General features: G+C 41.8%; 1 protein-coding gene across 2 annotated transcripts; it reads right to left on the bottom strand.

The window, feature by feature from the left end:
- Window positions 1-1,339: 1,339 nt before the first annotated feature.
- Window positions 1,340-24,196, bottom strand: LOC122540580. Of its 2 annotated transcripts, XM_043676458.1 has the most exons (7): window positions 23,366-24,196; window positions 17,592-17,670; window positions 8,260-8,271; window positions 6,187-6,330; window positions 4,778-4,804; window positions 3,097-3,242; window positions 1,340-2,366 (listed from the first exon to the last, which is right to left on the bottom strand). In XM_043676458.1, exons 1-7 carry the CDS (start codon window positions 23,414-23,416, stop codon window positions 2,145-2,147), a joined length of 681 nt encoding a protein of 226 aa, XP_043532393.1. In that variant the 5' UTR covers window positions 23,417-24,196; the 3' UTR covers window positions 1,340-2,144. The 2 variants fall into 2 exon arrangements, with proteins under 2 accessions (XP_043532393.1, XP_043532394.1); XM_043676459.1 differs by lacking the exon at window positions 4,778-4,804 and having other exon boundaries at window positions 23,366-24,194.
- Between the last annotated feature and the right edge of the window lie 3,788 nt (window positions 24,197-27,984).

Genomic DNA, 27,984 nt, shown 5'->3' with positions numbered 1-27,984 from the left:
CCTGACCTCTCCGCCCCCACCCCCTCTCCAGCCTAACACCCTCATCTTAACCTCCTTCCACCTATCCCATTCCCAACGCCCCTCCCCCAAGTCCCTCCTCCCTACCTTTTATCTTAGCCTGCTTGGTACACCCTCCTCATTTCTGAAGGGCTTATGCCCGAAATGTCGATTGTCCTGCTCCTTTGATGCTGCCTGACCTGCTGCGCTTTTCCAGCAACACATTTTTCTGCTCTGATTTCCAGCATCTGCAGTCCTCACTTTCTCCTTCATTCTAGACAGGCTAGTCAGTCTACTCTTGGTCCTCTGTTCCTTTGGCCTAAGATAGAAATAACACTCCTGACCCACTGGTTACTCTAAATAGAGATGAGCCTCTCACTGGAAGGCAACTCAGTATTTAGAATCCATATTGTAGTCTTGACTTGCCAGGACTGTCTGAAACAATATCAGTATTCATCAGCTTTTGACCAAGACATAATGTTACCACTAAACTAGACTCTCCACTCCTACCCAGCTCTTAAATCTACTTGAGGCTTTTTTAATGAAACAGCAAGTTATTTGACAGCAAAACAGTGTATTTTTGAACTCCTCTACACTCTGACAAAACGTCACCTCAACCTGAAAAAATAACTTTTTGCAATCAAAGCTGAGAATTTCCAGAAAATTGTTTTATTTATATAATATATATGCATACATACTTGCCATTTATTCTAATGAGCATGGAAACCAGATTCTTAGTTATAAATATTTTCCTTGATTGTTATTTTTTCCTCAAGAAATTTCAAAGTAGTTACAGGTCTTAAATCCATCACAAACCACAGGGTGACAGCTGAAAATGTCTTGATCAGACTGCATTATAACAATCAAATGATAGGTTGTTTGCCCCTCTGTCACCCCTGCCTAGTCTCACCCAATAAACATCATCAGTTCAATCCAAAAATGTTACCTGAGTATAGCATTGGTTAGAGGACCTGACTATCTGTTATAAATGGGGAGAAAGTGAGGTCTGCAGATGCTGGAGATCAGAGCTGGAAATGTGTTGCTGGAAAAGCGCAGCAGGTCAGGCAGCATCCAGGGAACAGGAGAATCGACGTTTCGGGCAAAAGCCCTTCTTCAGGAATGAGGAAAGTTTGTCCAGCAGGCTAAGATAAAAGGTAGGGAGGAGGGACTTGGGGGAAGGGCGTCGGAAATGTGATAGGTGGAAAGAGGTCAAGGTGAGGGTGATAGGTCAGACTGGGGTGGGGGCGGAGAGGTCGGGAAGAAGATCTCAGGTTAGGAAGGCGGTGCTGAATTTGATGGATTTGACTGAGACAGGGTGGGGGGAGGTGAAATGAGGAAACTGGTGAAATCCGAGTTCATCCCTTGTGGTTGGAGGGTTCCTAGCCGGAAGATGAGGCGTTCTTCCTCCAACCGTCATTGTTATAAATGAATCTGTTATAAATGAATATCAATGATGAGGACACTTACTATGTTGGAGGATTGATACAGAAAAGCCATGCTGGGTGGGGTTTATTGCCCCACACAAGGTTACCAAAGGTAAAGGGTCCAGCCTCACTGAGTAGACCTCAGTTTGAATCTATTTAAATTGCATTTGAACAAATTTGAACAAGTATAAGTGACAGGCATCATAGATTTGTTTTTAAAAAGTAGTTCTGTAGCAGGTAAACCTACCTGCAAGTGTTTCCACAATGACAAAAGGATGGTAAAATACACTAAATATAGTTAAGCAACTTTACAGGTATTTACCTCTGTTCCATATGTAAGAATAACTGCACAACTTTCGATCTTCATCAGATCTGATTATCCAAACAAATGTTAACTTGTTCCTTCTCTGCTAAAGCAACTACTTCTAAAAATATCCCTACCCTAGTAAAGTTACAGATTAACCCCTTAGTAAATCAAAACATTTGCTTGACTACATTTTCCCTGAGGCAACTATGTACATTTCTTTTTACAAACCACTGATAATTATCAATTTGGGGGGAAAATGGTGATGCAATGCCTAAAATAACTGCAATGTGGATTAAAATGTACAGGTCACTAATGTAAAATGTCAGCTTAGAGTCATTCTCAACGTTGCACCTTTTTAGAGGGTGGGGGAGGCGTCACCTTAATTTTAGGGTTCTAGTTGGGTTCTTCCCGGTATTCTATTTACACAGTGACAACCTCAGCAGGGTTCCTTCGTCAACGTCTACTTTCACCTCCTTCAATGCTAATTTATAAAGTCCCTTTTCATGTTCTGCACACAACCAGTAACCACGTGCCAACTCCGATTCAAACATTGAAAATTGTCCCTCGAGAGCCTTCCTGTAGAATATGATGTTGCGTTTGCTCCTATCCACTATTTCTTCTTCTGTGGTATTCTGCTCCTGATTTAAAAAAAAAATTAAAAATCAAAATTTTTCACTGCATATCCAGGGCAGTTTATTCTAAGTGCAATATTTCCACTAAAAAAACTAAACATAATAAGGAGCAAAGAAACCAGAGAATGCAGATACAGAAATCATTAAAATTCTTGAAACAAGTTCTTATGCCCATAAAGGATACTGTGTTCACTTCCAGAGGAAGAGAATACTTCCTTTATTTTATAATGTTATACTTTGAGTACCTGGGAGTCTGAAATGACAAATGCTTACTGTGACCCTGTAAAGTCCTCCTTATGAACATCTAGGGGTTTTTGCCAAAACTTGGAGAGCCGTGGCTATACCAACACCACATGGACTGGTGCAGTTCAACAAGTGGTTTCCCATCACCCTCTTCCCTTACCAGTAGCATGTACCTCCCATGAATGAATTAAAAGACATGGATGTATTAAAGCTAAGGACATGCAACCTATTGCTATGTGGAGTGGAAATTTGTGTTTCCTCAACTGTATCTGCCTGAGAGGCTATTTTTGACTCCAAGTATTTTAAAAGCACTTGTAGCCCCCCATAGCCCATTAAATGTCAAGTTGAGCTTGAGACCCTTTTTGTACTGCTGATAGTGAGTGGGAGAAGGGTAACATGTTCCATTTCTCAAACCTGTTATCCCTCCTGGTCAGTATTGCAAAGCATGACTTGAGGTGAAGGTTTATTATAATAATCTTAGAACTGCACTCACTAGAAATTCAATACATTTGGACTCGCTGCATGACATTTGATATGTCTTTGAGTTGTAATGAACTACAAAGGAGACTGGAAATGAATCCTTGAATCCACATGTTTTGCAGTTTGTTAACTCGTGGTAAATTACGTCAAACTTGATGCCTATGAAAAGGACAAAAACAAAGCATAAGCAATCATTTTTGTAACTAGAATCAAACTGGTCCCAGGAACCTGGGAATGTACATATGCACAGGACTTTAGGATATATTAGAATGCTGATTAACAAAAACACGCAAATCTTAACTTTATAAATAGAAGCACAGATTACAAAAGCAAGAAACTTAGGCTAGACCTTTATAAAAGTAAGGTTGGGCCTTGACCATAGCACTGTCCAATTTTGGCTTTGCATCGTTGGAAGGATGTCCAAGCCGTAATACGGAGAAGCTTTACTAGAATAGTGCCGGGTGAGGGACTTCAGTCATGTTGGGACACTGGCAAATTTGCGATTGTTTCCCTTACGTTAGAAAAGATTAAAATAAGATTTTATAGAGTTGTTCACAGTTCTGTAACATTTTGACATAGTAAGTCAGGAGTAACTTCTAAGTTTTAAAGGTCAGCACAGTTTAGACTAATTGAACTAAGTTAATTCCATCCCCCAAAATGGAGAATTCATTATTTTAATATGATAACTTTTTAAAATCTTTACTCCCACCACCAGCCATTCCACATTTTGCAATTCCCCCTTTCATGAAGATGTGTTCATGAGGTGGTATTGAGATCTGGTTGAACTGTGATGCTTTTGCTGATCAAATTGCCCTTCTATATCAATGACCCAGGGTCAAATGCTATTTGGATGAGATATTGGGGGATAGTCATGGAGCTAGTACAAACTGGTGTTAAGGCCTAGTTCTGGATGTAGGTTTGCTCACAGAGCTGAAAGGTTCTTTTTCAGATGTTTTATTACCATACTAGGTAACATCTTCAGTGACCCTCCGGACAGAGCTCAGTTTCAGATGTTAAGAAATTGGACCTGCCCTAAGATGTAGTATAATCTAACTGAGCTCAGATGCAAAATCACTCCCGTGTCCTTTATCAGGACTTTTGCCCAAAACATTGATTTTCCTGCTCCTCGGATGCTGCCTGACCTGCTGTGCTTTTCCAACACCACTCTAATCTAGACAACCCCTAGATGATGCAATTAGCCACAAAGCCATCAGGTAATCTGGTCAGTTTTAATCTCCTGCTCCAAATCAGCCCTTGGCAGGGCTCCTGAGAGACAGAGAGTTAATTTTGATCTAACACACATGAGGTGTCACCAGTCTCTGAGTTATGTTCTGCTAACTAATGATTGAAGTTTAAGAGAGCTGAAAGACCATCTTTCCCTTGAAAAACCCAAACTTACTTTCTTGTTGAAAGTTAGTCATGGAGCTGCCTGGTACAATTGTAGACATTATTGTTTTTTATAAATGTATTTGGCTATGTCATAACACCTCTGGAACAGGATGGTACTTGAATCTGGATTTTCTAACTCAGATGTAGACACTACCACTATGCCACAAGAGCTTTACCCTTTGCCTTTTCACTGGGTTGATTTGCAAAGAAACCCTAAACGTTGCAGATTGGAGAATGACCACTTTCACAAAACTTCTAATTGTAATTTCTGTGTATTTCTAGATATTCAGTTCCGAATAACTTACCATTCACTAAGTTGTCAGGCCTCATTGCTGATCACAGAGGGATTTAAAAAAATCAAATTAGTGACTAAGAGTCAGCAGCTAATTTCTATCTAGTCACACCACCCTTCCATTTTATTATAATTAAATAATTATTTTGCAAATATGAGAGACTGGGTGAGGGGAAGATCACAAGGAGTTGGGAGCTCAGATGCACAAGTAATTAAAAACAACAGTAGAAATGTATTTGGTCAGATGAGAATGTAATAGAATCTCAGGTTTTAGAGCAAGTGTTTGGGTACAGAAACTTCATGATTTGTTCATGGCATTTTGACAGCCTAAGCAAGACCAGTGTTTATTGCTTATTCCTAATTGTCTCTTGAGAAGATGGTGATGAACAGGCTTCTTAAACTGTTACAGTCCAGGTAATGAAGGGACACTCTCTGCTGCTAGAAAGGGGGTTCCATGATTTTTACCCCAGCAACAGATAAATAGACTCTGTGTCTCATGGCTGTCAGACAGGGATTGAGTGGGGTTTGTAATTGTAGAGTCTGTGGCCTGGCAAATCAGTACTGACATTAGGAGTTTGAGTTATCGGAGGGTAGAAGCAACTTTGGACAGTGGACAGTGTAGCTGGGATAAGAATGAACCATGGCACAGGGAGTGAGTTAGCAGTGGCTATGGGATATGCGGCAAGTTTCATAATCAGCATTGTACCAACAAAGTTAGAGAATGAACTGGTGGGACTTACCGACCCAAGTCACTCAACATTACTTGGATTGGTGAATGGTCACTTCTAGGCACCACAATTTTAGAAGAATTTAAAGGCATTCAGTTCTGTTGATAAACAAGAGTAGTTGGGACTATTTTCCTTAGAGAAGAGGATACTTGATAGATATGTTCAAAACCATTACGAGGTTTTGTTGAGTAAGAAAGTGAGAAACTTCCCTATGATGCAAAATTGAGGATCAGAAGGCACACTTAAAGTAGTTGGCAAAAGAGGGAATGGTGATAGGAGGAAATGTTTTCATTGCAAAAGATGGTTCAGATCTGGAGGCCACTACCTGAGAGTGTGGTGCAGAGAGGGAGCTGGATCACCCATCTAACAAAGTAAAAATATACAGGTCCATGGGGAATGGGTTGGGAGTGTATGAGTAGGTGAATTCCTTTCCCACAGCCTCTTGCTATGCTGCAATCATTCTGCAGTTTTTTATACATTGACCCAATACAGCAAAACACTAAACCCAACAGGCACACAGCATGTCTGTATGGGCTTTATCCTGTTAATTATAGATTCTATTGCAATTGCTCAGCCTCTTTCAGTACATACATAAACACCTAACAAACAAGAAAATAAATTTAATCAGAACTTCAAAATGACACAAAAATGTTCATTGATTATTCATTTGTTAAATTTCCCAACAAAAAAATACCATCAGCCTTTTCGATCTTATTCAGATCACGAAATTTTGCTTCTCCGCAACTTTCTTTTCCTGTGAATACCAATAGTTTCTGATGAAAATCCTTCACAAACACGCTGTCCTTGTGTGAAAATTCGAGACAGTCTTCCTCGAAATCTAAACAAAAATGAAGTATTTTACAGACAGGTGACAGCATCAAAAAGATCTTTTCTAAAATCACAATTCCCATCGAATTCAAAATAGGAACCTGCTCCTGAGCCTGTGACATCATCGCAACCAATAACAATGGGAACACCATCACTTATGCGGATAATCTTCCTATGATAGTTCTGCACTGTGGAAATTATCAGAATGGAATTATGGCTCCACACTTCTGAAAGAATCTTGATTGGAATGTGTAGGGTTCTCACTTCCTGGAAAATCAGGCCCATAATTTAAAAACTTTAATGCATTATCAGAATTTTGGGATGGCATACTTCCTTAAAAGTCTTTACACTGTCCCCTACATCCTTATCTCTAATAAATGTAAACAGCTAGTGGTTTTGTTTATTACTCAGCTAGAAAGAACTGGGGTGACACTGGCTCAGTGGTTAGCACTGTTGCCTCACAGCACCATGGATCTGGGTTTGATTCCAGTCTCAGATAACTGTCTGTGTGGGTATCCTCTGGATGTTCCAGTTTCCTTCCACAGTCCAAAGATGTGCAAGTTAGGTTGATTGGTCATGCTAAATTGACCCATAGTGTCCAGTGTTGCGCAGGTTGATGGGTTAGCCATAGTAAATATGGGGTTATGGGGATGGGGTGGGATGCTCTTCAGAAGGTCAGTGTAGACTCAATGGGCCAAATGGCCTATTTCTGCACTGTATGGATTCTATGATTCTCTGACAAGTCATGAATTGTTCAAAATATATCCCACTAAGTGCTGTAGTAGTGCCATACATCATGATGGAGGCATTCAGTGTGAAGATGGGATACTGACAGATGCAAGTAGATTGGGGATGTCAAGAAATGTTTCCCTCACCACCAGCTACGATCCAGTCTCGCAATGTTTTCCTTTGGGACTCAGTTGTCTCAGTCAGTACTAGTGCTACTGAGTGTCTCTTGGTGGTGGAGTCCCCCACTCAGAGTACATTCTGTTCCTTAACGCCCTAAGTGCTTCTTGCAAGAAGTGTTCAGATTTTAGAGACCAATTAATTGTATTGCTATGGGTCTGGAATCAAGATATTAAGTAAGGATGGCAGATTTCCTTCCTTAAGAAAGGCAGTAGTGGGTTATACCACATGTAGCCAGATAGCCATTTAGTTTGCAATTTTCTCCAGTTTTAAAAAATTAATGTTTCACCATTTTATTTGGAAGGCAATGAACCTGGGTCTCCAGAGAAATATCACAATCTCTGGAATACAAGTCCAGCAACAACACCTCAATGTCATCACCTGCCTGGATTCTTTTTGCTGAAACTGTACTCTCTCCAGCATGCACCCCAGTTCTTTTAGCTTCTCAGTATCTCCTCACCAATGTTTGACTCCCTCCATCATTCCCTTAGCCATTCCCTGAATTGTCAGCTGTGGCTCAGTAGCTCTCCTCTTGGACTGAGAAGGTCATGACTTCTAATCCCACTTCAAAGCAAATGATCTTAGTTAGTGCTGTGCTGCCCAAACAGCTCTTTCGGATGATCTGTCAAGCCAATGATTCTGTACACCCTCCCAGCAGAATGGTAAGGACCCTATGGGCACTATTCCAAACAATGGATTTAACATTAAAAAGCACAGATGATCCTGTCATTATCATACAGCCATTTGCAGGGACTTGCTGTGTATACATTGGTTGTCCTGTTTCATTTATTTCAGGGACTATGCTTCAATAGTATTTTAATGATGTCATGCAAGATGCTATAAAAATGCAAGTTATTTTTTAAATGTATTTACACAAGGATTTAAATGGATCATCAACTGCATTACAATAGAGAAAATAAACTTTATGTCGAGATGTCAAGGAGAGAGAAGGAAGTGTCTGACAGTATTGGAAGATGGAACCACAAAAATAGACTCTTCAGCATTTAAATATTTGGAAGTTTCCATATCTTACCTCTTGGAGATTCTTCATGTTTCCGCACAGGTTATAAAAGAAAAGAAAGAATTAATTCTTGACTGCTTGCTGTATTGGTTGTTATTGATAAGTATCATTCAAAAATGAATCATAAAATAAAACAGCTGTATATTGTCAGTTATAGATCAATGGCTAGCAGTTTCACCTCCTACTGAAAAGACTCCACCTCAGAGTATTGAGCTAGGCAGACACTTTTATTGCAGAGTGCTGCATTGTGTGGAGTGCCATCTCTCAGATGTGATGTTAAACTGAGGCACCAACCAATAGTTCCAGTACTTCACTTTACAGTGCGGGGAGAGTTCTTCAGGCACTCAAGGCTGTCTGCATTAATTCTGTCATAAGAGACTCCATGCCAAAAGTAAAAGGAACAGTCAAGTGTTTTGGGAATTTGTGAATAGCATTCAACATCCCATCTGAAAGACAGCATTCCCTCAGTCCCGGTTTCTGAGTTCAGCTCTGCTGAATGGGACTTGAACCCATGGCTTTTTGACCCGCAGTGTCACCCACAACTGATGGCTAAATATAAAGTTAACATCTCATATCATTTCCTGGGTTGAACTGATACTTAACACACCAGGCAAGAAGTGTTTAACCTACACTGAGTATTCACGGAATAGTGAGTACCTGACTGCGGTGTGCCACAACAAATTATTCAAAATTATCAGTATTGACTAAAAACAATTCTTTTAAGGAAGGGTTTTTTTGGTCTTCTGAACCTTAAACAACATTTGGTGATCAATTTGCAAGGTGTAAAAGTCTGAGATTGTTCAGTGGGTTTGTTCTTTGAATTCTGAGCAATGTTATGGCTCTTGCTGAATTACCACACCAGGAAGTCTGTGGGTTTAGGTTTAAGAATTAGTCTGTTATCTAGTCACCAGAGAGCAGTTTGTTTATGCTTCAGACTTTGGGATGAGGGTATGGGAAATTAATAGTTGAAATGATGTCATCTATAACTTAAACCAAGGTTGATATCAGATTGTCCAAGAGAACTAACTGAAGGAAATGAGAAAATTAAATCCCTTCATCTAAATTTAAATGTCCCCTAATCATTTCAGATCCATATAATCCCTTAAAAAAACCAAAAGAATCGCAAATGCTGGAAATCAGAAGCAAAACAAAAAAGTTGTTGGAAAAACCCAGCAGGTCCAGTAGCATTCATGAGAAGGGTCAATAGACCTGGAACGTTAATTTTGCTTTCTTTCCACAGATGCTGCCTGACCTGCTGAGTTTTTCCAACAATTTCTGGTTTTGATTCCATATAATGCCTTGGCCAGTTCAGAATAATGGATTGTATGTGGATGAGCACTAGAAATGTCATAACATTCAATGTTGTAACATAAGCCACGTGTTGGAAAGTGAGATTAGTGTAGAAAGATCAGTGCAGACTCGATAGGTCAGAAGGGACTCTCCTGTGTGGTATAATTCAATTGTCCAAAGAGCCAAAAATGCTCAAGCTACTGATCAAAAAGTTAAAATGTTTAATTTCAGTCTTAATGGAAACAGTTATGCCTCTCTCTATCTTCTCTCTATCTCTGAGCAGGTTAGATTTGTAGATAATCATATTTTTCCATTCACACACCCAGCATCTGATCAGATATTGATATTTTCAAGAGCTGGGGCTTTTCAAAGTAAATTTCAATACTTTTCTTTTTCAGACTTGGTCATGTTCACATCCTGCATGTGCAAAGTTGGTAAGATCTCAATGTTCCAAAAGTTGTAATGTGTTAGTGGCTGCATGAAGGTCACTAAGTGCAGCACAAAGATGTAGAAGCAAGTTCTGGTTAAATTGTAAGGAGCCCCAGTTGCCCCCATGAGAATCTAACCTTCTGAATTTTTAACACGTATGGATGGTGATGTGTTACAGTTCACTGAGAATCCAAGTTATTCTGGTGACAAGTACCTTTAATTGCATGTTATAATCAACATTCCCTGAAATTTGAAACAAAAACAGAAATTGCTAGGGAAACTCGGCAGGTCTCACAGAACCTGTGGAGAGAGAGAGAAACAGATTTAATGTTTTAGTTCCAGTTCTGAAGAAGAGTCGCTGGAACCAAAACATGAAATCTGAGACATCCCTACTGCTGAACTCCAATCCCTCTTGTACTGAAGGTACAGTATACCATTTGCCTTCCTAATTGCTTGATGCAGTTGCCTGTTATTTTCATTTACTGGTGTACAAGAAAACAGAGGTCATTTTGTGCTCTACACTCCCCAATATATTGCCATTTAAATACTTTATATTTATTTTTTCCATACTAAACTTCACATCTAACCTTGTTGTACTGCATTTGTCATGTGTTTACCCACCCACTCAACTTGTCTAGATCACTTTAAGACTCCTTGCATTTCCTAAAAACTCACAATCTTGCCCTGTTTTGTGTCATCAGTAAACTTGGAAATGTTGCAGTTCTAGGTCATTAATATATAATGTGAATAATGGGGTCTAAGTACCGATCCTTGCAGTACCCTACCAAACATTACTTGCCATTTAGAAAAGACCCATTTATTCCCACTCTGTTTCCTGTCTGTCAAACAATTCTTAATCCATGCCAATATATTGTTCTGTATCCCATGTGCTTTAAGTTTGTCTCCTAAACTCTAATGAAGGAGCTTATCAAAAGCCCTCTGAAAATCTAAATTGCATCTACTCTGGTAATTACATCCTCAAAGAATTCCAGTGGGTTTGTTAAGCATGATTTACCTTTCATCAATCCAGGTCTCATTTAATTGGAGAGACAGGCCGCCTACTTGTTCTATTATCGCATCTTTTATTATAGGCTGTAGTATTTTCCACATCTGTTAGTCTAACAGGTCTGTAATTGTCTGTTTTATCGCTTCTCTTTTTTAAATAGTGGGTTAAAACGGCCACCGTTTAATCTGTAGGAATTCTCCAGTGTGTGTAGAACTTTGGAAGATGACAACCAATATATCCAATATTTACAGGGCCACTTCCTTTAGTAGGAGAAAGTGAGGTCTGCAGATGCTGGAGATCAGAGCTGAAAATGTGTTGCTGGAAAAGCGCAGCAGGTCAGGCAGCATCCAAGGAGCAGGAAAATCGACGTTTCGGGCATGAGCCCTTCTTCAGGAATGAGGAGAGTGTGCCAAGCAGGATAAGATAAAAGGTAGGGAGGAGGGACTTGGGGGAGGGGTGTTGGAAATGCGATAGGTGGAAGGAGGTTAAGGTGAGGGTGATAGGCCGGAGTGGGAGGGGGAGTTGAAGTGTTGAGCCACGGGGTGGTTGGGTTGGTTGGTGCGGGTGTCCCAGAGGTGTTCTCTGAAACATTCAGCAAGTAGGCGGCCTGTCTCTCCAATATAGAGGAGGCCACATCGGGTGCAGTGGATGCAGTAAATGATGTGTGTGAAGGTGCAGGTGAATTTGTGACAGATATGGAAGGATATCCGCCACAAATTTTCCAGCAACACATTTTCAGCACTTCCTTTAGTAGTCTCGGATGTAGATTATCAAGCTCTGGAGATTTGTCAGCCTTTAACCCCATTAATTTTCCAAAGAATTTTCTCACTAATACTGATTTTCATTAATTCTGTTCTCTCACTAGATCTAGACCTATTTCCAGGAGGTTATTTGTTCCCACTTTTGTGTTCAATTCTTCTGTTATTTCTTTGTTCCCCATTAAAATTTCCCCAGTTTTTGACTGTGAGGTGCTTGTATTTGTCCTTAGTAATCATTTTCTCTTCTCATTTTTATATAAGATTTTATGATCAGTTTCTATGTTCCCTGCAATTTTGCTCTCGTCCTCTATTTCACCCCTCTTGATCAAACTTTTTGTCCTTAGGCTTGCTGCGTAGGTTTCCTCCGGGTGCTCCGGTTTCCTCCCACAGTCCAAAGATGTGCAGGTCAGGTGAATTGGCCATGCTAAATTGCCCATAGTGTTAGGTAAGGGGTAAATGTAGGGGTATGGGTGGGTTGCGCTTCGGCGGGGCGGTGTGGACTTGTTGGGCCGAAGGGCCTGTTTCCACACTGTAAGTAATCTAATCTAATCTAATCTAATCTAATCTAAATTTTGCAATTCTCCAAATCCTCCAAATGCTACATATATGGGCAACTCTAAATGTCTCCTCTTTAAATCTGATATCCCAAATTTCATGTGTTTTATTTATTTTTATTACATGTTTTTTTTATGTCAGACAGGAATTAATCATTGTTGTATTTCATGCACATTTTTTTAAAATATGAAGTGTTGCCAATTTGCTCTTAACCCCTGTAACACATTTCTGCAACCCATCCTTGCCAACCTGTGCCTCATACTCTCATGGTTCCTTTTTATTCAAATCAGGACCCTGTTTCAGCTATGACCACTTCAATAATTATGTTAAACCTGCATTGAACTTATGCGACACTTGGAACACTGTGTGGAGTTGTTTTATATTTATATATAAAAGTCTATTTAGAGGTGATAGGACAGTGTAGTAAAGGTTTACAAGGATGATGCCTGAAATGTCTGAGAATGATTCAGTCTTTTCTCTTGAAAACAAAATAAGGCTGAGAGGTAACCTAATTGAGGTGAAGGGTTTTGGAAATTTATAATAGAGTTTGATAGAATGGAAACCAAGAGAACATTTTCTCTTGTGGATAAAATAACGCCACAGGGGCTGGTATCCTGTCACCAAGTCACCCTTTACTTAGAGAGTCATAGAGATGTACAGCATGGAAACAGACCCTTCAGTTCAACCCGTCCATGCCAACCAGATATCCCAACCCAATCTAGTCCCATCTGCCAGCACCCAGCCCATATCCCTCCAAACCCTTCCAATTCATATACCCATCCAAATGTCTCGTAAATGTTGCAGTTGTACCAGCTTCCACCATTTCCTTTGGCAGCTCATTCCATACACGTACCACCCTCTGCGTGAAAAAGTTGCCCCTTAGGTTTCTTTTATCTTTCTCCTCTCACCCTAAACCTATGCCCTCTAGTTCTGGACTCCCCTACCCCAGGGAAAAGACTTTGTCTTTTTATCCTATTCATGCCCCTCAATTTTGTAAGCCTCTATAAGATCACCCCTCAGCCTCTGACACTCCAGGGAAAACAGCCCCAGTCTGTTCAGCCTCTCCCTATAGCTCAAATCCTCCAACCCTGGCAACATCTTTGTAAATCTTTTCTGAACCCTTTCAAGTTTCACAAAATCTTTCCGATATGAAGGAGACCAGAATTGCACGTAATATTCCAACAGTGGCCTAACCAATGTCCTGTACAGCCGCAACATGACCTCCCAACTCCTGTACTCAATACTCTGACCAATAAAAGAAAGCATACCAAACGCCTTCTTCACTATCCTATCTACCTGCGACTCCACTTTCAAGGAGCTATGAACCTGCACTCCAAGGTCTCTTTGTTCAGCAACCCTCCCTAGGACCTTACCATTAAGTGTATAAGTCGTGCTAGGATTTGCTTTCCCAAAATGCAGCACCTCGCATTTATCGGAGTTAAACTTCATCTGCCACTTCTCGGCCGATTGGCTCATCTGGTGAAGTTCCTGTTGTAATCTGAGGTAACCCTCTTCGCTGTCCACTACACCTCCAATTTTGGTGTCATCTGCAAACCTACTAACTGTACCTCTTATGCTCACATCCAAATCATGTATGTAAATGACAACAAGTAGAGGACCCAGCACCGATCTTTGTGGCAATCCACTGGTCATAGGCCTCCAGTCTGAAAAACAACCCTCCACCACCACCCTCTGTCTTCTACCTTTGAGCCAGTTCTGTATCCTAATGGCTAGTTATCCCTTTTTTCCGTGAGACCTAACCTTGCTAACCAGTCTTCCATGGGGAACCTTGTAGAACGTTTTACTGAAGTCCAAATGGATCACATCTACTGCTCTGCCCTCATCAATTTCCTTTTGTTACTCCTTCAAAAACGCAATCAGGTTTGAGAGACATGATTTCCCACGCACAAAGCCAAGTTGACTATCCCTCATCAGTCCTTGCCCTTCCAAATAACTGTACGTCCTGTCCTTCAGGATTCTCTCCAACAACTTGCCCACCACCGAGGTCAGGCTCACTGGTCTATAGTTCCCTGGCTTCTCCTTACTACCCTTCTTAAATAGTGACACCACGTTAACCAACCTCTAGTCTTACGGCACCTCACCTGTGACTATCGATGATACAAATATCTAAGCAAGAGGCCCAGCAATCACTTCTCTAGCTTCCCACAGAGTTCTGGGTACACCTGATCAGGTCCTGGGGATTTATCTACCTTTATGCATTTCAAGACATCCATCATTTCCTCCTCTGTAATATGGACATTTTGCAAGGTGTCACCACCTATTTCACTACTTCCTATATCTTTCATATCCTTTTTTCAGTAAATACTGATGCAAAATACTCGTTAAGTATCTCTCCCATTTTCTGCGGCTCCAGATAAAGGCCACCTTGCTGATCTTTGAGGGGTCCTATTCTCTCCCTAGTTACCCTTTTGTCCTTAATGTACTAATAAAAACCCTTTGGATTCTCCTTAACTCTATTTGCAAAAGCTATCTCATGTCTCCTTTTTGCCCTCCTGATTTCCCTCTTAAGTATACTCCTACTTCCTTTATACTCTTAAGGATTCACTCGATTTATCCTGTCTATACCTTACATATGCTTCTTTCTTTTTCTTAACCAAACCCTCAATTTCTTTCGTCATCCAGCATTCTCTATATCTACCAGCCTTTCCTTTCACCATGACAGGAAATTACTTTCTCTGGATTCTGGTTATCTCATTTACACATGGAGAGTCCTTCACACTGATCCAGGTCCCTCAGTCTTTTTGTGTGTGTGCGCGCAGGTGTAGGACACAGTGAAGAACAATGAGTGTGTAAATCTTTATTTATATTCCACCACCAGGATGAAAGGAAACACTCGAATGGCAAGTGCCCTTCTCAACAAAGGGCAATGCTGTGTGATCAAAAAGTCAAGGGGAGGGCAGGGATTAAATCAAAGACACTCCTCTTTTTATTTCCGGTTATGTTTTTCCCCCCTCTTTCTCCTTGCCCCCACACTACCACCTAACTGCGGTAGTGCTTATATTTTCCCCAGCACCCATGTTGTGTGTGTGCAGGTGTGAGACACAGTGAAAGACAGGAGGCGTACAAATCTTCAAATCAATTTCCACCAGCAGGAAGAAAGGAAACATCAGGATGGCCAGTGACAAGCAGTGCCCTTCTCAACAAAGGGCAATGCTGCGTGATCAAACAGTGAAGGGGAGGGCAGGGATCAAATCAAAGACACTCCTGTTCTTTTTTTTTCTGGGCGGGGTCCCAGAGACCAGCAGTGGGAGTGCTGGTCTCTCCTTCTCCTTCTCTCTTCCTGTAGGGCAGCTGGTCTAGGGATAGTCGCCTTCAAGGAGAGTCCTTGCACATACACTCAAATTAGGCAAACACCCAAGTGGCCAGTGACAAACACTGCCCTTCACATCAAAAGGCAGTGCTGTGTGATCAAACAGTGAAGGGGAATGAGTCCCCTGTTTATTTTTTTTAACCCCCACACTACCGCCTAAGTGCGGTAGACACTCCTGCTCTTATCTATCAGCCAATGCTCTCTGATTGGACTGGATTAACAGCCCCAGTCAGACAATGCTTATTCTATGAGGTCCACCTGGGCTGAATTTATCACAATCACTTAATTGGGGTAATTTTACGTGAGGGAAAATATGAGGTATGAGTGGAGCATTATCACCCACACACACTGGTTGGACCAAATGACTATTTTATGTTGTATATCGTATATAACCAGAACTTTATCTCAATTCCTTCTAATTGTTTTTTCTGCTGCATAGTCCTCATGAAGCTATGCATCTTAGAGGAAATTACTTAACAATACAGTTCAATTGAGTTTAATTAAATCTTCCAGATAAAGAACAAGCATTTCCATGGTTACATTCGAGCCTAAAGAAGGAGCACACGGTATCTACCAACACCCTCAAGCTGTTCAGGGAGAGGTGTGCGCTGCAGGGAGTGGAGAGTTTTATTTCCCCCTCCAACTCTATTTTGGTTTAATCCCTGCCCTCCCCTTCACTGTTTGATCATGCAACATTGCCCTTTGTCGAGAAGGGCATTACTTGTCACACTGACCACTCGGATGGTGGAAAATGAATAAACATTTCTACACCTGTTGTCTTTCACTGTCTCACACCTGCATATACACACACACAAGTGCTGAGGCAAATTAGAAGCACTACCACTGTTAGGTGGTCGTGTGGGAAATAAGGGGGAAAAAGAGACAAAGGAAAAAAGAACAGGCATTTGCTAATTTGCCCCCAGTCTAATTTTCCATTAACTTTCAAAATTCTGCTCATTTTGCAATTCCAGCAAATGGAATATTAACACAAAACCCTCAGTATCAGATGAGAGGCTGTTGAATCTGTTTCTGTTAGCCTTGTCCTTGGAAGCAGATCCTCACTCAATAAGGATGTGGTGAAATATTCACTCTGCAAATGAGACCATCTCACTGAGCCCTCACTGTGATTCAGTGAGTTTACTGAGTGAATAATTAACTCTGCCACACACCCCAGTGAGTGTGCAATCTGAGAACTGCAGCTGGCCCCCATGCCCCAGAATAGGAAAGAAAAAAATCAGTCAGGGTGCCAGATTCTAAAATAAAAAACAAAGAGCCGCAAAAACTGGAAATCTGAAACAAAAACAAATTGCTGTAGAAACTCAACAGGTCTGGCATCATCTGTGGGGACAGCAAAACAAATTTAATGTGTCTGTTCCAGCAACCCTTCTGCAGAACCAAAACATTAAATCTGTTTCTCTCTCTACAGGTGCTATCAGACCTGTTGAGCTTCTCCAGCAATTTCCATTCTTGTTTCAAATTACAGGGAACATGTACTTTTAAATAGATGTTGTAGTCAATGTCACCACAACAACTTAGATTCTGAGTGAACTGTAACACATCACCATCCACATGTGTTAAAATTGACAAAACTAAAACCCTCTAGACTGGGGAGAAGAAGACATTAATCTGGGACACTCGATTATTAGATCTGTGACAGTCTACAATGCTATCATTTCCCCCATTCTTGTTTCAGTGTCTGTGTCTGGGTTTGTATGCTTGTGTTTGCACGTATGCGCACATATTGCAGTCATTCGGCCTGTTGGTCTATGTTAGGTTAATTTTGTAAAAGAATAAAGAGCCTCGATGGAAGGGGCAAGAGAGTTAAGTCTGTGTGACTTCAAATTCTCCAGAATTCAGAGAGGGTGAACAGAGACCTCAATGAGTGGGGAGTTTTCTAATCCAACATTGGGTTCAGAATTTGCGTCTTTATTTTTCTTCCCAAATATCAAATGTGAATCATTCAAAAAAGACCTACCTTCAAGCCACAAGATGCCATTCTTGAACTCAACTGGTCTCAGTTTCTGCCACTTTTCCATTTCTTGTAGGATAAGAGACTGAGGAATAACAACAATAAATCATGAAACTTATTTACAAACGAGTCATTATATTATCAATTGAATGAAGGAACTGAGGGCATTCTGGCTAAGTTTGCAGACAATATAAAGATAGGTAGAGGGACAGGTAGCATTGAGGAAGCAGGGAGGCTGCAAAAGGATTTGGACAGGTTAGGAGAGTGGACAAAGAAGTGGCAGATGGAGTACACCGTGGGAAACTGTGAGGTCATGCACTTTCATAGGAAGAATAGAGGCATGGACATTTTTGTAAATGGGGAGAAAATTCAGAAATCTGAAGTGCAAAGTGACTTGGGAGTTCTCATCCAGGATTCTCTCAAGGTAAACTTGCAGATTGAGTCAGTAGTTAGGAAGGCAAATCCAATGATGGCGTTTATTTTGAGAGGACTTGAATGTATTAGCAGGGATGTACTTCGGAGGCTCTGTAAGGCTCTGGTTAGAACACATTTGAAGTATTGTGCACAGTTTTGGGTCCCATACCTCAGGAAGAATGTACTGGTGCTGCAGCATGTTCAGAGGAGGTTCACAAGAATGGTCTTGGGAATGAAAAGTTTAACATATGAGGCATGTTTGAGGACTGGGTCTATACTCAATGGAGTTTAGAAGGGACCTAATTGAAACTTGCAGAATACTCAATGGCTTGGACAGAGTAGATGTTGGGAAGATGTTTCCATTGGTAGAGATTAGGACCTGAGAGCACAGCCTTCGAGTAAGGGGAAGGCTTTTTAGAACAGAGATAAGGAGAAACTTCTTCAGCCAGACAATGGTGAATCTGTGGAATTCATTGCTACAGGAGACTGTGGAGGCCAGGTCATTGAGTACATTTAAGACTGAGAGATTGTTTCTTGAGTATCAAGGGAACCAAGGGTTACAAGGAGAAAGCAAGAGAATGGGGTTGAGAAACTTATCAGCCATGATTGAATGGCGGAACAGACCTGATGGGCTGAATGGCCTAATTTCTGCTCCCATGTCTTATGGTCTTAGTCAGTTACCAGTCCAGATTACTTCCCCCAGGGATCACCTGTCCTGGAATCATCCAAAGAGTGTCTAATAATTCCCGACAGTCAGCTGGGTCAGGACACCAATTTTATCTACAAAAATATCAAAATATCCCAACCTGAGGAGTCTACATACCAGTAATTAGCCAAAGTCAAAAATAATTATGGACAATGGTTTTATGATCACAGGGACTTGGTTGAAGGAAGAGCATGACTGGCAACTAAATGTTCCAGGATATAGATGCTTCAGACAGGACAGGGAGGGAAGTAAGGGGAGGGGTAGGAGTTGCATTGCTGGTCACGGATGATATCAGACTGTGCTAAAGGTGGACAATATGGAGGGCATGAGCAGTGAGGCATTATGGGTAGAACTTAGAAATAAGGGTGCAGTTACATTGGTGGGGCTGTATTACAGGCCTCCCAACAGCAAGGGACATGCCTATCCTGCACTATCTTCAACCTAGCTTTTTAAAGCCTCCCACATATCAAATGTGGACTTTCCTTCAAATAGCTGTGTCCAATCCCCATTTCCCAGCTCCTACCTAATTTTGATATAATTGGCCTTGGCCTGGTTTAGTACTTGTCCCTAGAAGAACAAATAGGTAAACAGATTATGGAAAGCTGTAGAGGCAACAGGGTGGTGGTGATGGGAGATTTTAATTTTCCCAACATTGACTGGGATACATTTAGATGTCAGAGTTCTGGATGGGACAGCGTCCAGGAGAGTTTTCTAGAGCAGTATGTCAATAGTTCGAAGAGAGAAGGGGCCATATTGGACCTGGTACTGGGGAAATAGCCAGGACAGGTGGTAGAAGTTGCAGTGAGGGATTTCTTTGGGAATAGTGACTACAATTCTACAAGTTTTAGAATACTCGTAGACAACAATGAGAGTGGTCCTAAGGGACAAGTACTAAACCAGGCCAAGGCCAATTATATCAAAATTAGGCAGGAGCTGGGAAATGGGGATTGGACACAGCTATTTGAAGGAAAGTCCACATTTGATATGTGGGAGGCTTTAAAGAGCTAGGTTGAAGATAGTGCAGGATAGGCATGTCCCTTTCAAAACAAGGGATAGGAAAGGCAAGGTTTGTGAACCGTGGATGACAGGAGAAATTGTGCGACTAGCCAAGAGGAAAAGGGAAGCATACATAGGTCCAGGCAGCTAAGAACAGAACGGGCCCTGGAGGAATATTAAGAGAGTAGGACCAATCTTAAGCGAGAAATCAAGTGGTCTAAAAGGGGTCATGAAATAACTTTAGTGAGCAGAATTAAGGAGAATCCCAAGGCCTTTTATTCTTATATAAGAAGGAAGATGGTAACCAGAGTAAGGGTTGGTCCACTAAAAGATAAGGAAGGAAGGTTGTGTGTCAAACCTGAGAAAATGGGTGAGATTCTCAATGATTACTTTGCATCAGTGTTCACTGAGGAGTGGGAGATGATGAATGCTGAGATTAGAGATAAAAATTTGTTTACTCTGGATCATGTTGACATAAGGAGGGAAGATGTTTTGGGTAGGCTAAAGGATATTAAGGTGAACAAATCCCCAGGACCAGATGGGATCTATCCCAGGTTGCTGAGGGAGGTGAAAGAGGAAATAGCTGGGGCTCTGACAGATATCTTTGTAGCATCCTTAAACACAGGTGAGGTGCCAGAGGACTGGAGCATTGCTCATGTTGTCCCCCTGCACAAGAAGGGTAGTAAGGATATTCCAGGTAACTAAGACCAGTGAGCCTGACGTCAGTGGTGGGAAGTTGCTGGAGAAGGTACTGAGTTATAAAATCTATTTATATTTGGAAAAGAATGAGCTTATCAGTGATAGGCAACATGGTTTTATGCGGTGTAGATTGTGCCTTACCAACTTAGAGTTCTTTGAGGAAATGACCAAGTTGATAGATAAAGGAATGGCTGTAGATGTCATATGTTAAAATTGGTTCAGACGCATTTAGAATATTGTGTACAGTTCTGATCACCACATTACCAAAAGGATGTGGATGCTTGAAGAGGGTGCAGAGAAGGTTGACAAGGATGTTGCCTGGTATGGAAGATGCTGGCTATGAAGAGAGGTTGAGTAGATTAGAATTATTTTCATTAGAAAACAGGAGATTGAGGGGGAACCTGATTGAGGTCTACAAAATCATGAAGGGTATAGACAGGGTAGATAGAGATAAGCTTTTTCCCCAGGGTGAGGGATTCAATAACAAGAGGTCATGCGTTAAAGGTGAAAAGTTTAAGGGGATGTACACAGCAAGTACTTTATACAGAGGGTGATAGGTGCCTGGAACGCGTTGCCAGCAAAGGTAGTAGAGGCAGGCACAGTAGATTAATTTAAGGTGCATTTGAACAGTTGCATGAGTAGGTGGGGAGCAGAGGGATACAGATGCTTAGGAATTGGGCAAAAGGTCTAGACAGTGGATTTGGAAAGGTTCAGGCTTGGAGGGCCGAAGGGCCTGTTCCTGGGTGGTAAATGTTCTTTGTTCTTTACCTGTTTCACAGATGTAGTGTGGTCTTTTATAAATCCTAGTGTTTAGCTTATTTCTTCTTGGTGTGTCTAACTTGATTGGATGTTAATTTTCTCATCTGAATTATTTTCAGTATTCTTTCTGGCTCAATAAACACAGTCAGCATTGATCCACAGGAGAATGGGGAATAAAAACCCACAGTCTCACCCAAAAGAACACACTTTCAACGGTGTAACATTCCTTCAGGACTGCATTGACAATCTCAGTCTAGATGATGGACACAAGAGCTGGGCTGAACACCTTCTGGCTCAAAGACAGAGTGCTATTCAGCAGAGAAGAGTTCTGAAGAAGTCATATCAGACTTGAAACATTGTTTGTCTCTACAGATGCTGCCAGACCTGCTGAGTTTCTTCAGCTGTTTTTATTTCAGATTTATTTTGTTTTTATGCTACATAATCAACTTTGCCTGAGAACAGGGGGCAGAGGCTGAATGACCATTGGACACCTCAGACCTGAATCCAGGTTCCTGTGTTTCATTAAACTCATCACAGAAGCTTAAGTCTAGTAGCTATCAGCATAAGTACATTTTCTAATACATGAGAAATGAGAATGTGGATCTTGCTGTTACAGAGGAAGTGGGTGAAGTTAATCATTTCAATGTATTTTAAGGGGAAGCTGGGCAGACGACTCAGGTAACTCATGGTTTGCAATGCAGGATGATACCAACTGTGTGGTTTGGGTAGATTGGCCATGCTAAATTTCCCATATTGTTCAGGGGTGTGCAGGGTAGGTGGATTAGCCATGGTAAAAACCCTCATGTAGGGTTACTGGGATGGGGTGAGTCTGGGTGAGATGTTCTTTGGAGGTCAGTGCCTCTTTTTACACTGTAGGGATGCTGTGATTCTATATGGAGAGAATGAGACTCAGATGGTCTACTCGTTGCTATGTTTTGTCAGATTGTGGGTTGGGACCTATCAGAAGGGGATGGAGCCAGGTCCCTTCAGGGACACCTTGCCTTTCACAGAATGTTTTTCTGTCTAGTCCTAGGTTTGGTGTCTAATGTTAGTGAGACTTGTACATTGAATTATGGTGATTTTTACAGCACAGAAAGGCCAGAAGACATAGGAGAGAAATTAGAGGTAAAAACAATGACTGCAGATGCTGGAAACCAGATTCTGGATCAGTGGTGCTGGAAGAGCATAGCAATTCAGGCAGCATCCGAGGACAGGCAAAATCGACGTTTCGGGCAAAAGCCCTTCATTAGGGCTTTTGCCCGAAACGTCGATTTTGCCTGTCCTCGGATGCTGCCTGAATTGCTATGCTCTTCCAGCACCACTGATCCAGAATAGGAGAGAAATTAGGCCATTCAGCCCATCAAGTCTGCTTTACCATTCGATCATGACTGATCAGTTTTTCAACCCCATTTTCCCCACTTTCTCCCCATAACCTTTGATCTCCTGGGCAATTATCCATCTCTGTTTTAAATATACTCAGTGACCTGGCCTTCGCAGTCTTCAGTGGCTGGCTAAAGAAGTTTCTCCTTATCTCCCTTTACCCTAACGTTGTGCTCTCAGATCCTTGTCTCTCCTGCCAACCGGAACACCTTCACAACATCCACTCTGACAGGGCCATCTGCTCTATAGTGGTGCTAATGCTGCACATAAACCTCTTCCCAATCTCACCCCATCATCAGCATAATGCTTTCTCCCTCATAGTTTAAACAGATTTTCCTTGAAATGATATTCACTACTGGCTGTGGGAGCGAGTTCTATACTCGCCACACTCTCTGGGTAAAGACATTTCTCCTGAATTCCAAATAGGATTCATCAGTGCTTATTGCGCTTCCCAGCTTCGGTCAGCTGCCCACCACACAGGTGGAAATATATTTACTATATTGACTCCTGTGTCCCCTCCAAACTGCACAGTAGCAGGAAAAATGAGAGGAAACTTAGGCTGAACCGATCAAAATTTTCCAGAAATGTAAACACTTTCAGTAGATCAACCCTCCGGCATAAAGAGTATCAGCCTATCTCGAGCTGGGTGTGTACGTCAAACTCCAATCCTGTAATACCTATGTATTCTTTTTTTGTCAAAGTAGATCTGTTTCACAATTTAGCGGTAGTTTAACCAAGGGTCACCTAATGAGCCTCCTATTCGATTCCATCACTTCAAAATTAAACATCAACGTTAATTATTAGAAAACCAAAAAAAAACACTTACTTTAGTGAGAATCACTCTGGTGACTATGTCCACCCTCCGCCTTGCAAACATAGATTGTGTATTCTCCTGCTTCTGTACAAACTGAGCTTTTTATCCACCCACAGCTGACAGATGATTCATTTCCTTCAGTGATGTCATTTATTGCACTTTCTCCCTCGGTGTATTTCTAATTTATTTGAAGGAAGTGCGATCACGGGTTAAACCAGTATTTATTGCCCAAACCTAATTACTCTCGAGGCAGTGGTGTTGAGCTGCAGCCTTGGAGGCAGCCGGACAAAGTGCCAGGATTTCGGCAGAAGTTTTATCAGCTTTCAACTCTTCATTGACTGTTTCAGGTGAGATAGATACAACCAGCCCCCACCACTCAGACACTGCCCTTACCTCACCTCCCACCACACCTCCACCCCTCACACACCCCTCACACAATCCCAATCCCACATCCACTCCCAAATGCTCTAAACACGCTCCCCCATCCTTCATGCACTCATTACACACTGTGAGATCTCATATTTTTAATGAGAGTCCGAGTCGCGGGGCAGATTCAGGTGACCTTTATTGTGATTTACATATCAGGTACAGCACAGCAAAAAAGCTTCACAATGTCTTATACAATTTAGAGTACACACATCAACAACCCCACCTTGTTCAAATACAGTTGGTCAGCAGCCCGCGGTATTACCCCTCTGTAATCAGCTTTCCAGTACAGCATCTTAGACAATTTAAGCTTGCCTCAGCAAAACGACAGAGGTGGACATGCTTGTGGTCCACCCCCCAAATCACTCATGATATTTTCCAGACTCTCATCTCCCTTTTTGAGGCCTTTCACAATGGATACTGTATTCAAGTAACATTTGCCAACTGCATGTGTTAACTGCCAATTAATTAGATACTTACCTATCACTTCAGGAACTGTTTAAATCCCTCACTACAGGAAATACAAAGGGATATTAATTTTTGATCAGATCCAACAAAGTTATGTGGTTACTAATGTTGAATTCTTTAAAAATTGTTTGGAATGTGGATTGAATGAACACATTAAGAATGTCTGCTAATCTCTGTATTCCTTTCTCCCTGTAATGATAAGGGGTTGCTTTTATTGTCTGAAACTGGATTGGATATTTCTCTTCAATGCTTTGAGTGCTATAACTAATTTGGAATCTAGATCTATAATTATTGATTAAACAATTAGTTAGTGTATTATGCATTAGCTGCAATCTTGTATTGCTATTGTTATCAAATGAGAAATCTATGTCTTAGCACATTCAACAACCTTGAGTAAATGTTAGTCAGCTGTGTTCTGCTGTATTAGCCATGGGAGCTGTCAGTCATTTTGTGCTGCTGAGTCATGGGGAGACCTAACACACAACACCCCCACCCATCACACACTATTCTCCATCCCTCTCACACTCCCCCAACCCCTCAGACACCCCCCCATCCCTCACACCCTCCCACACGCTCTCCATCCCTCACACAGTACCCCACAGCTACACCCCCAAAGAACCTGCATCACACATACCCCCCTGTCACCTATGCCTGTTATCATGCACCTGCCTCACACACACACACTGGGTGGTGTAGTCAGGATGCCATGAGTTATAATTCAGCATATGTCCTGGGCCCATGGGGAATCCCACTGTGGCAAATGGTGAAATTTTTATTTGGTAGGGGAATAGCATTTAAGAGTCACAGAGTCATAGAGATATACAGCACGGAAACAGACCCTTTGGTGCAACTCGTCCATGCCGACCAGATATCCCAACCCAATCGATTCCCACCTGCCAGCACCTGGCCATATCCCTCCAAACCCTTCCTATTCATATACCCATCCAGATGCCTTTTAAATGTTGCAATTGTACTCGCCTCCACCACATCCTCTGGCAGCTCATTCCAAACACGTACCATCCTCTGAGTGAAAACGTTGTCCCTTAGCTCTCTTTTATATCTTTCCCCTCTAACCCTAAACCTATACCCTCTAGTTCTGGACTCCCCCACCCCAGGGAAAAGACTTTGTATTTATCCTATCCATGCCCCTCATGATTTTGAAAACCTCTATAAGGTCACCCCTCAGCCAGGGTTCAGAAAAGGGTTCAGAAAAGATTTACAAGGATGTTGTCAGGGTTGGAGGATTTGAGCGAAAGGGAGAGGCTGAACAGGCTGGGGCTGTTTTCCCTGGAGCATTGGAGGCTGAGGGGTGACTTTATAGAGGTTGACAAAATCATGAGGTGCACGGATAGGGTAAATAGACAACATCATTTCCCTGGGGTAGGGGAGTCCAGAACTAGAGCGCATAGGTTTAGGGTGAGAGGGGAAAGATACAAAAGAGACCTAAGGGGCAACTTTTTCATGCAGAGGGTGGTACGTTAATGGAATGAGCTGACAGAGGAAGTGGTGGAGGTTAGTACAATTGCAATATTTAAAAGGCATTTGGATGGGTATATGAATAGGAAGGGTTTGGAGGGATATGGACCGGGTACTGGCAGGTGGGACTAGATTGGGTTGGGATATCTGGTCGGCATGGATGGATTGGACCGAAGGGTCTGTTTCTGTGCTGTACGTCTCTATGACTCCATGGCTAATCCTGCTCCTATATTTCATGGCTATGAGAGCAATGAGCCTTTAAGATCCACATGCTCATCAAACTCCAGGCTTCACGCTGTGCACCTCTTCATCACCTTCTCAAGTGCAACTAGAGACAGGTCGTAAAAATGCTCACCCAGCTAGCGATGCCCACGTCCCATGAATGAATAAAAAAGAACTTAAGCAGGAGCCAGTGAGGGTCAGCAAGACTTGGATGATAAAGAAGAGGGACTTGAGGACAAGTTAAAACATAGGCAGCAGATCTTTGGCTGGCCTCAAGTTTGAGGTTTCATATCCTCGAGTTTCCATAAGCCCCAATCTTACAAACGCTGATGAGCAGGAAAGGATATGAATGTGTCCCACCCTCAGGGGACAGCAGGAGTCCATTGGAAGAAGCTTCCAATTTGTCAATGGGTCTGGGGCAAACATAATGGGCTGAATGGCCTCCTCCTGCAATACGAGATGTGATGATTTTATGAACAGGAGTCCATTGGCAGAAGCTTCCTGCACAGAGTCAAAGTTCATTGCCCCAACGTAACCTCAGCCCAAGATCTGTACCTGGTTTAAACCAGGCATCATCTGAGATGTATGTTTTACAAACACAAAAATAATAGTGCAGAGAAACAAGGCTGTTCAGACAATTGTGTCTGATTCAGTTCATTGAGGATTCCATTCAATTAGGCCCACTTCCCCATTTCATATGCACGACCCTGCAACGCTTCCCCCTTCAAGTATTCTATTGAAAGCTTCCACTGAATCTTTCTCCATAAGAGCATAAAATGCTGAAGCAAAAGTAGGCCACTCAGCCCCTCAGGTCAGTTCTGCCATTCAGTGACATCTGGACTGATCTGTGGCCTAACTCCACACCCCTCCTTTGGCCCATATCCTTTCATATATTTGATTAACAAAAAAAAATAATCTCAGAGTTAAAGCTAACAACTGATCCAGCATCCACTGCCATTTGTGGAAAAATGTTTCAAATGTTGACCAGCCTTTGAGTATAGCAGCAGTTCTTAACATCTCTCCTGAATAGTCTGGCCCTAATGCTCACACTTTGTCCCCTGGTGCTAGAATTCCCATCTTGTAGAAATAGCTAATCTTTATCTACCCTGTCTTTTCTTGTTACAATCTTGAAGACTTTGATTAGATTAGTGCTCAGCTGTCTAAATTCTACAGAAAACAGGCCTAGTTTGTATAATCTCTACTGGTAACTCAACCACTGATGTACAGAAATCATTCATGTAAACCTACTTTGTATTCCTTCCAATGCCAATATACCTTTCTTGTGATGTGGTACCGTGAGCTGCCAACAGTACTCTAAATGGGGTCTAACCAGAGTTTTGTGTAGCTGCAGCATAACCTCTGCATTCTTGAACTCCAGTCCTCTGAATATAAAGGCCAGCATTTCATTAGTCATCTTGATTATTTTCTGCATTTGTTCATGGCATTATAACAACCTATGCATCTGAACCCCCAAGTCTCTTTGGACAGTCACTGTAGTTAACTTCACACCACCTAGAAACTACCCTGATCTGTCCTTGCTTACTCCAATAGATAACCTCACACTTGGTTACATTGAATTCCATCTGCCACAGTTTTGCCTATTCACCCGATCTATCAACATCCCTTTGTAATTATATTCTATCGCTATCAACAATGCTGCCCAACACTGTGTCATCAACAAATTTGGATTTATGACCTTCCACGTGCTTATCCAAGTCTTTAATAAATAATATAAATAATTTAAGCCCTAACACAGATCCTTTTGGGGCACCATTGACCATTTCCTGCCAACTTGAGTATCTGTCCATTATCCCTATTTCCTGTCACCTGCCACTCAGCCAATTTCCAAGCCATGTCAGTAATTTGCCCTCAATTCCATGCGCTTCTACCTTAGGTAACAATCTCTTGTATGAGACTTTATCAAATGCCTTCTGAAACTCCAAATGCACAACATCTAAAGACATTCCCCTGTCCACTACCTTAGTCACCTCTTCGAAACATTCACTAAGGTCTGTCAGGAATGACCTACCTGTCACGAA

The sequence above is a fragment of the Chiloscyllium plagiosum genome, chromosome 35, assembly GCF_004010195.1.
Source record: "Chiloscyllium plagiosum isolate BGI_BamShark_2017 chromosome 35, ASM401019v2, whole genome shotgun sequence".
In the NCBI taxonomy this organism is placed as follows: domain Eukaryota; kingdom Metazoa; phylum Chordata; class Chondrichthyes; order Orectolobiformes; family Hemiscylliidae; genus Chiloscyllium; species Chiloscyllium plagiosum.
This window is presented reverse-complemented; position numbering and strand designations above follow the sequence as displayed.